Below are 12410 nucleotides of genomic sequence, written 5' to 3' on the forward strand. Positions count from 1 at the left end.
AAAAAATATCGACAATTTTAAGTTAGTCTTTAGTTTTATACATATTTTATATTTTAATTTAATCGAATCGAACTTTAAGTTCTAATATTTATTTAAAATGTAAGAAAAATTCATTAAAACATAAAACAACGGAAATATTGAAGATCGATCGAGAATTTCACAACTTTTAAAAAATACATTAAAAAAACTAAATTCACAAATTGAGAAATAAAGAAAACCAAGTCTTTAGTCAAAGGTTTAGTGTTAATTTAACAACAGAAACATAGAAGACTCAAAGTTAAGGATTATTAGGAATTAAAATAAAAAAAATTATAATTTAATCCAAAGAAAAAAAAAACTTGGTCATACTATTATAACTTAATATTATGAGGGTTCATATAAAAGTGTGTACATAAAAAATTGAAAATGAAAATGGAAGCATGTTAGATCACATAATCATTTTTTTTTTCTTAATTATTTACACGTTAACGAAGGGTGCAACCACCGAGGGTGGTTCGTAGCAGAACGGCGCCGCCGGGTGCTGCCACTTTTTGAAGACGATTTTCTCTTGCGGCCGCTGCTGCTGCGGCTTCTCCTCCTTCTGCGGCGGAGGAGGCGGCGGCGGCGAGGAGGCCAGCGGGGAGAGTAGCGGGATCGCCGCGTTCCACTGGACGGCGCGGTTTATCTGAAGCGACGACGGAGCGTGGGACTGCAAGCGGCTGGGCTGGCGGCGGGCGCGGCGGGAATCGGCCATGGAGACGGTGGCGCGTGTGAGATTGATGGTGATGAGAGAGAAAGTGTGTGAGAGAGAGAGAGAGAGAGTGGTGTGGTGTGTGAGAGAGAAAACGGTGGGTGGAAGTTGAGGGGTATAAATAGAGGGGCGTGCGGTGCACACGTTTGGAATCTCAAACTTAAATCATTGAACCGGCTCGGCTAATTTCGGTTCGGCTCATTTCGGTTCAGCTCGATTAGTTGGGTTTGGTTTATGACTTGTGGCTCGGCTTAGATATGCTTTTCGTTTTTCTACCATTTTCTTATGCATTTCATTTCTGATATATTCTTTTGTCGGAAAATTAATGAAACATAATAAAAAAAATATTTTAATATTTTTTATTCTGCATTATATATATATATATATATATATATATATATATATATATAAACGGATTCAAGATCACAAGACGAATAAATTATAAACGAAAAATAAATAATTAATGTTATCTTAAAATTTTAATATGGTAATTAAATAAAAAAAATGTAGGGGACTGAAAAAGATACTAAATAACGTTATTTTTTTAATTTGACAAAGATATTTATTTATGTATTTCATATTTTTAATAAAAAGATTCTCTATTTTCCGTTTTCCTTATAAATGATTAAAAAAAATTCATTCTTTAGAAAGTGATGTGTATTCATTCTTTATACATTATTGTTATTTATTTATGAAAGATATTGTTTTATTAAAATATTTATTTAAATTTAATTAAGTGTTTTTTTAAATAAAATAAGAAGGTAAATATTATTTTATGAAAATACAAGTGAGGTTAATGTAATTCATTAAAAATGAGAGAAAGTTATTCAATGTGTATTTAAAAAAGCTTGAGAAGATAGCCATGTAATTATTTTATTGACTTTATATATGTGTTTCTCTTTTAAATCTATACATAATATAAATATTATTTAATACAGATTTAGGAAATATATTTTTATTTATAAAATGAATTAGATAAATGTATATTCCATTCCCCGCAACTTAATGACTCATTAAATTAAGAGGAGAAACTATTTAAATAAAATAAAAAAGAGGCATGTACAAAATTAATTGTTTTTTTATCAATGTTATTTAATAATAGAAAATTAGGTTTGATTGTGAAACCTATATGATAAATTGTGATCTTCATTTCTTTTCCTTGCTCTAGTTAAATGTTAACATATATAGTATTTAAAAAATATTTAGTATACGTTTTATATTTTTGTAAGACTGTATCATATAGAAAATTAATATTAAATTGTCATATCATAAAGAATATATTAATTTCACAATAAATCTCTAATGCTTTAACAAGAGAAATAATAAAACTTGATTACACAGATTTATTATCATGATTATTTACCATATAGAACAACATTCTATATTTTTATTTAATATTAATAATATTAAAATAAAATGTAAGTTACAAAAGCTAAGAAAGTATAAGGGTAAAATAATCAAGTTTTTATAAATCTACTATATATATACATAAACACTTAACACTATTTTTGAAATATAATCTATCATGATTGAAAAAAAAAAGTTATTAAACTCTATATTTAAAGGAACAATATATTTTAATTCATTCTCAATTTTATTTTACAAATTTGTACGGAAACTATATTAGATTTTGTAAAATAGTTCAAAATCTTAATAATATTTTTAATTGCTATATAAGTATATATATATATATATATATAATTTTTCTATTTAAATTGTGAAATTATTAATTTTATAAAAAAATCGTTATAGTTAATGTTGCCTCTTCAATTTGGTGACATTTAGGTCCCACTGGGAAGTTCTAGATTTGCAATAAAACCCGAATTAGGAGTGTTTTTGACTGGTCAAGTAGGTAAAAGGTCACATTCAACTTTAATTTTTGTCTACAGATGAAGAAATAAAATAAATGAAAATTTAAATACAATATGATTTTTTTTTAATTTTACAATATTTTATTAAATTATGGTATATGATACGGTTGTTAATTTTTATAAGAAAAAATATTTAAAATAATTTTTTTATTTCATATAAGAAAAATGTCAGTGAGAAGCCATTATTTATGGTAGCATTGAAAATTAACCCAACCTAAGCTAGCTGTCACTTTCGTCCAATTTCTTTTCTTGTTATGAGTGACCAAATGTTTTGTCGGTTTATTAAAACAAGAGAAATGTTACACACTAAGTTTCCCAAAAGTTTTTCAAATATTTTATTAGTTCAAATTTATTAAAAATTGCACAATTTAGCTGCTCTCTTATTTAATAAATCATTTTTCAAATTTTATACTTTTCAATAATTTTTACTGATAAAAAGATGTGCTAAAAATGTATTTGTAACATTTTTTTTGTCAGTATAGCACAAACACTACACACGGATACAGATACAGAGATACGTGTAATATCTAAAATGTAAGATACGATGACATAAATCTCTATATTATATAATTATGAATTATATAAATTGACAATAAAAATTTATGTGCACAAACATGTTTCAGTTTTTTTTAGCAAAAATATATTTTTTCATGACTCGTTCAAAATGATTAATTTCTTATTTTTATAATCATACTAAAAATTTATAAAATGAATTTGAGTTTTAGAAAATTAATGTATTTTTTTTAAAATTGTGTTAGAATCATGTTAAAATTATCATAAATCCAACAAATAATTTTTGAAGACACGTCATTTAAAAGAGTGTACAAATCTCATAGATCCGAAAATTCATTTAAAATAATACAATATTGTTTTATTTGCATGATGGGTGCAATACCGATGTTCAATTCGAATATGGATATAAAATGCGTCAACTTTTAGAAAATAAAAAAATGTGCTGGTAGAAAATTCAAAATAATATAAAATATTTGTAGATTATGCTAAAAGTATTGGTAAGACAAGTACATAAATATGAAAGAATCAAAGAAAAATTTCTATATATACTTCTTTAAAGATTGTCATTATTTCCAATAAAAAAGTGATTAAACCGGTATTTTTTTTTTCCACTCAATTAAACAGGTATTTAAAACAAGTCTAACCATACTTCCAATCGCATTTAATTTCATTAGTCGTAATCAATTTGTGGAGAAATGATTTTAAAAAATAATTTAAAGTAATAATGTATTTGTTTGAGGTTACCTACTCTTTATGCATGCCAATTTGAAGGGGAAAGTATCTCTCCATCCATTGATTTCAGTATAAGTCCAAGAGTGAAAGGGAGGCAGAATTTTGTTTTGGCCATCCTCGATTACATGAGAGGAAAGTAAAGAAAAAAAACATGTAACATTGTTTTCTTAATCATAATCTATTTCCACACAATAATTGTTTATCTAATCAATTATGAAATTGTGTGTTTTGAATTGTAATCAATTATATACGTATTTTTGATGTTCTTTTATGATTGTGTGGCTATAATTGTTTATGTTTATAGTTTGATAATATGACATTTGAGTCTTGTATGTGGTGACTTGAAGTTTGGTCTTAGTGTGACTGTTCGTGGTAGTGCAAGATGGTGACAAGGTAGAACAATCTGAGATTGATGTGGTATTTTTTCATCTTTCCATTTTGCTTACATGACAAAATTATAATATTACTTTTTTTTTATCAATTACACTTACCACATTACACATAACTTTTTTTTTACATTTTTCACTCTTTTTCCCTTAGGGTATGTTTCAATTGGAGAGGGAATGTGTGGAAATTTAAGAAGAAAGTGTGAAGAAAGTGAGTGTGTTTAGGTTAGAATATGTTAAAGTGGATGTATGAGAAAAGTTTGTTGAAATTTATAAATGATACGATGATTGTGAGAAAATTTTGATTTTTTTAAAGGTATAAGATCTAAGTTTACAAATTTATCTCTATCTTTAGAAATATTTTAATAATAAAATATGAAGTATGGAAAACACTGTTCATGCGATCCTTCATGCGATCCTTCATCCCTCTTTTGCGCACATTAGTGGATCCAAATGAAATATATTAGTGCACTTCCATCTATATGAACAATACTTCCCTAAACAAATAAACCCTTAATTTAAACAACCTCATATTTTACTCACTTTCTCCTCAAATATACTATTATTTTTCTCCCTCAAATCTAAACAAAGAATAGAGATAGCAGTGGATGATTTCAATTGACAACAAATAATATTTCTGAAGACCTCAATAGTAATGGTAAATAATAACATGCTCTCAGAAAAGAACATAATAAAGAATACATTATAACGTGATTTAAAAATAAACCAAAAAAAGAATAAATACTAACTCTTTGCACTAAAGAAAAAATTGATGTTTATATTTGGGCTCACAACACAAAGCACCTATAAAAACATAGTCAGAAAAATTAGAAAAAAAAAATTAATTGCAATAAATGATGTAATATATCTTTATTTTAAAAATAAGGATAAACTAAAAGGCTGGACTGAGAAATATGTTTTGGTGGCCTAACAAACACATTTCAACAAACCTTTTAGCAAAAGCTTTCCGTTTTCGCTTCTCTAGGAATTACGTTGTTTCTATTCAGCAGCAATAGAAAAAACAAGGTGCGCTAATTCACCTTTTACATAATAAATTATTAGGTAATCACAATTTCAATTTTTTATACCATCAAAGTCTAAGTTTTATTATTTTAATATTTTTTCATATCATTTAATTATAAATTTATACTTTATTATATATATTTATTTTAAAATTCATCATATCAACATTATATAAAATTCCAAAAATTATCAAATTATCATTTTTTAAATTATTGGAAAATTCTATGTCTGGTTTCCGATTATCTAAACTGACAACAATTACCAAAAAGGAAGTAACCACTTTTACCATAAGCACTAAAGATTTACAAAACAGTAGGCTTCCTTTTGAGTTCAAAAGTAATATATAACATGAAATGATGTAGATACACAAGAAAAAGAAGCCTTTAACTTACCAAAAAGCTATACAAAATTAGATTTGAAGATAAAAAAGACTAGACAAAGCATCACGAAGTGAATAGCATTTTGAGGTCTTGGATCCGAGCAGACCGAACCTCATCATCGGTGAGGGTACCAGATATCATCCTCTGTTTCCTCGCCTGCACTTGTTGCAACCGATCTTCCACCGTCTCCTGTAGTTCACGTTATTCATTAACCCTTGCCATAATTGATAAAAATGTGGGAAAATAAAGTCAAAACAACGTGCCAATTTAAACCAAACGAAGAAAAGTTAGTCCAAGTGACCCAACAAAGGGATAAAAGGTGGGAGACTGCTTGGGAAAAACGTCAGAAAATACCCAAAAAGGTATCGAAGCAATAATATAGTGAACACATTTTGAACTATATCAAGGCATAGCCATTTAAAATAAAATAATCAAAGAAGGAAAGTGTGGGCTTATCAATTATCAACAAAAGTGGCGCCATTTGGCAAAAAGGAAAAAACAAGGATACTTTGAATATTCCAAGTCCAATCCGAAACTTTTGATTAAGAAGTCGGCAAGTTATAATAGAAGTATCTCAAGAGAGTTTAGGATTTAGGGTTTAAGAATATTTGCATCTCCTTAACAAATTGGGAAAATGGATTGGCTAACCTTCACAATAAATCTTCTCACTTTAACTCTACAGTTTTGTCCTATGCGATGAATTCTCATTATTGCTTGCTCCTCAACAGCAGGATTCCACCATGGATCCTACATTTACAGCACAATGTTAACACAGAAGATTCAAGTTGTCATACAGGATAGACAACGAAGAGAAGGGAAATACGCATAGCATACCATAATGAAAACATTCGAGGCTGCAGTTAAGTTCAAGCCAAAACCACCAGCCTTCAGCGACATCAGCAAAACCTGCAACATGAAGTGATTCAGTGGCGATATTCTGAATTGAAATGGAAAATAAATAGTTCAGACTGATTTCAAATACCCTTTTCTCCCTTGTTTTATTGAATTCATCCAGAACTTTCTCCCTCTGTTTCTGCGTCAACTTTCCATCATATCTCAAAAAGCCAATGCCTCTCCGCCTCAATGGATTTTCCAAGAGATCAAAAAACGAAGTCCATTGACTGAAGACAATGCTCTTTTCACCCGAGGGTGAGTTCAGAATACGTTCCAGGAATTCGAATAGCTTTGAAACCTTCGAAGACTCTGTCACATTGTTCTTAATATCGACCTTGAACGGGCTTTCAGCAGGACAAGTGATGAGATCATCTTTCTGGAGCAATTTTCGACAGATTGGACATTTGCCACCCGATGAGGTGCCCCAGCAACTGAACAGACATTCTCTGCAAAATTTATGAGCACATGGTGTAAACACAGGATCTTCTGGAGATTCCAAACATACAGAGCATTCTACAATGTCGCCGTTTTGAATATTCTCCAAAACCTCTTCAATGTATGCACGAGGTTGCATAGAGTGCGAAGAAGCGGATTTTAGAAGTAATGTACTTGCGAGTTTGTTCAACTCAGATTGGTGCTGTGGATCATCTTGATTTTCGTTGGATGATTCAGTATTAGACTGAAGAAATCTTCTTGCGAGTCTGCCTAAGTCTGCATACTTCTGGGAATTGCTTTCGCTTCATATACGAGGGAAAGTATTAGAAGCAGAAGAATTGGGAAAGGGAAATACGTAAAGCATTTGGATGTGTATTAAAGGATATGAATAGAGTTATAGAAGTATCCTAATATTAATTATAGAGGTGAATAAACTTTATTTTGTTTTGTCTGTTATGATTATAGTATTTATTGATTGATTATTTCTCTCTTTAGCTAAACCTAGAATGAGTGTACTGATTCTATATATTCAAACTATTTGTTTTGATATGAATAGAATAATATTAGAGATATTCATTCTTATATTCTTTGACTTCCTTTTTACACTTTTGTTTGTCTCTATTCTATTTTATAATAATGTGTTTGGCCAACCTACCACATAACCAAAAACGGATGGTTGCAACAGCGCCTCAACTGCATTAGAAGGTCAAGGATATTGGCATAATGGTGTAGAACCTTTCCTTGTGCAACGTACTGATCAAATTGAATCTGTTTACATTTGGATAATAAAAGTGATGAGACAGTAAACACGCCAAGAATATTAAAACCAATCGGAATCCAAAGTGCTTGATATTAATTAGTTTCTAGATAAAACGATGTTTGAGAACCATTACTATTAACAAATTCAGAAGCTGTGGCACAAAACTTACTTTAGATCGCTCGAAAAGGGCTTCGTAGAAGTCACGTTCAGATTCTGATTGTTTACATTCAATGAATTCAATATCGATTGGAGGCAGGGAAAGTATAGGCCTGGAAAACAAGTGGCATTATTAAGAAAAATATACATTTGAGTACAACAAATGCGCAAATTCAAGTGAAGTGAAAATCACTCACTACCTTCCCTCCTTATCTTTCGATTCCTTCGTTCTTCTTAGCATTATCATCCTCAAAATGGCTTTGACCAACTTCAGGGATCTTGGATCACCATTCTCATAAGGTCTTTGAATCAACTTCTGCCACCTGTACAAATGTTTCCAACACCAAAATAAACATTAACTCTCTGAATAAAATATTTTAAGTTAGCATCACATTCTTATCGTACCATGCCCAGTTGCACCAAGGTTCAACACGCAAGAAACACAAGAGACTGTATAGGTCTTCCAAGCTATTCTGCAATGGATATCACATTTCACAAAAGGTGAGTTCTTCTGAATAAACAAGACCCGTAATCTAATAATAAAGCACCAAGTTACAGGTGAAGTAAACATCATCATCTAGTGTTCTTTTAACCTTTCAATTATAATGTGATTACAAAAAATGTTGGCCTGAACATTAAAATCACAAACCTGAAGCGGCGTTCCAGTTAGACACCAGCGGCTGCGTGATGAGAGAGTAAAAACAGCCTGGGAAACCTGACTTCTATGGGCTTTTATATTATGAGCTTCGTCCAGCACCACCCTGTACCACTGGACCTTGTGGTAGATGCTATTGTCTCCATTCTGGTTTCAAAAACCAAAGAAAATTATATATGAAGAAGGTTCACTACATAATGATAGAATATAAAGGAATGTTTCCTTACATTTTTGTAATCAGCTGATAGAACCCCATAAGTTGTTAAGACAACATCATGACCTGCGATGAACAAGGGATCATCGGTTCTTCCGCCACCATAATGAACAAATATGGATACACTACCGGGCTTTGAATGCGTTTCAAGCTCATCCTGCAGATTTTAAATACTTGTCAACTACATTATGTCATCAAAAGAAAAGGTATATTTTTTTTTTTTAATTTTGTACGATGACTACTCACCTTCCATTGACCTAACAAAGCCATGGGACAAACAATAAGAGTGCCACCCTCGACTTTACTCATATTTCTTTTATTTGCGATAAGATCATCATATCCATTCACCGCATCCTTGTTTTCTGAGTTGCCTTTGCCTGGATTACTGAGTATCAGAGCAATTGTCATAACGGTCTTTCCAAGTCCCATTGCATCCGCTAGAATCTAAATCCGAAGATGAAAACATAAATAAAACCAATTTTGTAAGCAGGTAAAATGATCTAATCTTCAGAAAATTTATGGCCTCAAAGAAACTCACTCCTCCTCTTGCCATCTCAGTTGATTTGGGAAATTTCTTTGAAGCTTCGCCGGTAAATATGTTGACATAAATAGTCCTTCTGCTAGAAGGCAAGTAAAGTTAGGTGGCATAACAATATTGTGTAGAAAACCTTAATTATAAATAATCATTTTCTATTAGTACTTTACCCTTTGCATATAGTGTAGGCTGACCAGCAGGGATGCAGATTTCTTCCTGCACTCTCAACATCCATTCCCTTCTCGATTTCACCCATCCAATACAAGGCTTGCTTCTGGTAAGGCTTTAAATTACACATAAGTGCCTTTGGGGCTTCCTTCTCCTAAAGACATGCAAGAGGCAAAATAATTTATTACAACTAACGGTACAGATAAGTTTAAATACAAACATTTGAAGTTAAAACACTTCAAAGCTCCTTACCTTTAAGTCATAGAATTCTGCAGCTCCAATAATTTTGTTCAAAGCTGACTCTGAAAGTGCTTGTTCGTCATGAGTTTGCTCTGGAATAGGCTCACCACCCTTTCTTCGCTTGATCAAAGGCAATCCTGCAGCTTCATCTGACTCAGCCTGTTACCATCAACAGCGTAATTAGCCATCTTTGCACAAAGAGATTGCTTACATTCACGACATTGAATACACTATCCTAGACAACATCACGCAAGCTGTAATACGTTTAAAAAGAAAAGAAAGGAAAATAGTAGCACGTACACTCGGATAGAGCAACCGTTTTCGAGAATCTATATCTTCTGGCGTGAATTCAGCCTAGTTAAATGTAGCAATCACCGATTACAGACGCATAATTAAAAAACAACAAAAATTAGAGAGAATAGGAGAGAATATTACCTTTTGAGATGGCTTGATCTCTAGCATTTTTAGTAATGCAAGAAGTGGGTATATTGTATCATCAATTTTACCACAAGCCTCTAGCCTCCAAGAGGTGTCAACATGGTCGGCAAATACAGAGTTGTGAATATAAAAGCTGCAAGAAAAACTCAACAATTTAACTCCCAACAGAAACAATACAATTTAACTTACAAATCCAAATAAAAAACACAAAAAAATTCATTGACATTATCTGTATAAACAGACAGCTTTAAAGATTATACCTTACTAACAACATAATCTCTTGCATCATCTCCAGTTTATCTGGAGCAGCAATGCATCGGCCTCGAACCTTGACATTTCCAGAGAGCATAAGCGGAATCACAACCTTTGCCCATTCCATTGGCATCCTCCCAACCTGAAGCCACATAAAGCATCATCCAGCATATCCATTACATATTCACTTATAAACTCAAATTCACTAAACAAACATTATTTGCTGTCTTCCACAGGTATATTCAATAAGAAACAATCAACAGACACCTTATCGAGCAAATATTCAAACATTAATTCCTCACATTATAAGTACTCCTTTTCAATAGACTTAAAGTTCATAACCTAAGTACATTCACACACATTGCCACTATATTTACATATATAGTACACAACATGTATACATACATATTATGTACCCATCATGTAACACCATCGATCACTCTTAACACTAAGTGTTGATATTTAAACATTGATTAGTTATATTAAAGAGACTAACTGTTAGCACTGGAGCACTCATACACCCATACACTTATATTTACACATACACATATATTTATAAAAATACGCATACATGCATGCGCATTTACACACCACGTGTGCATGTATATAAATACACACGTATAAAGACATGTATAATTACAAACATCTCAAAAACACTTAGTCATAAACAATCTCAAGAACAATCAATGTTAACAACTACCAACTACCTCTCCAGAACGCTTGGTTGAAACTCGAACGATCAACTGAGACTTCCTCGAGTAAGTCGGAAGAGGAAAGTTGAAATGAATGATTTCATTGTCCACCAACCTGTTCACTCCTCTGGCCGTCGAAACCGCAACCTCAACCTTCCTCCCAAGCAAGAACCATCCAGCCTCCTCCGGAAACTCCCCGTCCTCCAGATTAGGAATATTCCTCTTCCCCACAGTCTTCCGCACCTTCACCTCCTCCACGTCCTCAGTAACCGTTATTTTCTGCACAGGTCGAACCGGTTCCGACGCTCTCGGCACCGGTTGAACCGGTGGAGTTGATTCAACCTCTTCGCCTTCCTCCTCTTCTTCTAGTCTTTCTTCCATTGGCGCCTTCGATTTCAGAGACTCTCCTTTGGCCTCGAACATTGTGTCCGTGGCCTTGAGAAACCTCTCGAGCCAAAGCCTGTTTCGTTGTTGTTTTTGCTTTTTCTTCAGCGCGGTGAAATAAGAAACATCGAAGCCGGTTTCGCCCTGTCCTTCTTCCTGGAGAGGATCGTTCTCGCTAGGGTTTTGCGGCGCGGCAAGAACGCGCGCGCCGCCGTTGCTGGTGGTGGAGCGGACCACTGCGAGAGGCGTCGGGGCGAAGACAGGCTTGGCACTGCGGGAGAGGAACTTGTGTAACGTTCCTGGAAGTGGCGATGTTATGGAAGGTTCTTCTTCCTCCATGGAAACAAAAACGTTGCTAAATACGAAGAAAAAGAAAGAGAGAAAAAAACGAAAAAATGAAGTGAAGAGAAAACAACGAGAGTGGTGGAAGTGTCAGAGAGGGTTCTGTTTATCAGGTTGAAGTAAGCGCGGGCTTTTCACTGGCGCCAAAATTGTTTTACACTTTCGCGCTGTTAATTTTGTTTTTGCCACGGTTAATCTTCCTAGGAGCGTTTAAGTATTAGGTTTATGTGTTAATTAAAAGTTAATTACTCTCTATGCTAAATTAATTGACTTATTTTCATCTTCATTATAATAGAAATAGAAGTTAATTTAAAACTAAATCAATTAATATATTTAAGTATTGATGTAAGACTGAAATTTCGCAAAAATATCTCTGAAAGAAGAAAATAAGAAGAAGAGATTCTCTAATAACTAAATATTTTTATTTTATGTTTACGTTGTAAGGGTTTATAAATGATCCAAATATATTAATTTATTAGTCTCTACAAAAATAAATTGATTTATAAATTTAAAATAGTTTATATGTTGATAGAAGTTTAAATTATTTTAAAAATAAGATGAATTGTGAACCGTTTACACACGACGTAGAAAAAGCAAGTCAGGGAATGAA

At 32.4% G+C, this 12410-nt stretch overlaps 1 protein-coding gene and 1 non-coding gene across 2 annotated transcripts; both read right to left on the bottom strand.

Annotated features, from left to right (window-relative positions):
- Positions 1-315: 315 nt before the first annotated feature.
- On the bottom strand, positions 316-835 carry LOC137827481 (uncharacterized protein At4g14450, chloroplastic). The gene has a single exon (XR_016523542.1). It is a non-coding gene; the product is annotated as an uncharacterized protein At4g14450, chloroplastic (transcript).
- Positions 836-5513: 4678 nt separating this feature from the next.
- Positions 5514-11908, bottom strand: LOC137827483 (Helicase protein with RING/U-box domain-containing protein). The gene is made up of 18 exons (XM_068633641.2): positions 11090-11908; positions 10391-10524; positions 10128-10263; positions 9993-10046; positions 9705-9851; positions 9455-9606; positions 9288-9366; positions 8996-9193; positions 8763-8906; positions 8530-8682; positions 8286-8353; positions 8081-8203; positions 7894-7993; positions 7620-7732; positions 6618-7266; positions 6470-6541; positions 6284-6382; positions 5514-5824 (listed from the first exon to the last, which is right to left on the bottom strand). The coding sequence occupies exons 1-18, from the start codon at positions 11795-11797 to the stop codon at positions 5699-5701; spliced, it is 3255 nt and encodes a 1084-aa protein (XP_068489742.2). The 5' UTR covers positions 11798-11908; the 3' UTR covers positions 5514-5698.
- Positions 11909-12410: the final 502 nt, after the last annotated feature.

Source organism: Phaseolus vulgaris, chromosome 7 (assembly GCF_051622355.1).
Source record: "Phaseolus vulgaris cultivar YP4 chromosome 7, ASM5162235v1, whole genome shotgun sequence".
NCBI classification, from domain to species: domain Eukaryota; kingdom Viridiplantae; phylum Streptophyta; class Magnoliopsida; order Fabales; family Fabaceae; genus Phaseolus; species Phaseolus vulgaris.

What these genes read in the sequence shown, in the direction of transcription:
- LOC137827483 (XM_068633641.2), bottom strand. Translation starts at nt 11,797, where the DNA reads ATGGAGGAAGAAGAACCTTCCATAACATCGCCACTTCCAGGAACGTTA. An exon ending in TATCAGCTGATTACAAAAAT is followed by an intron (nt 8,683 to 8,762) that starts GTAAGGAAACAT and finishes TTTTGAAACCAG; the next exon opens with AATGGAGACAATAGCATCTA. An exon ending in CCTCGAATGTTTTCATTATG is followed by an intron (nt 6,383 to 6,469) that starts GTATGCTATGCG and finishes CTGTAAATGTAG; the next exon opens with GATCCATGGTGGAATCCTGC.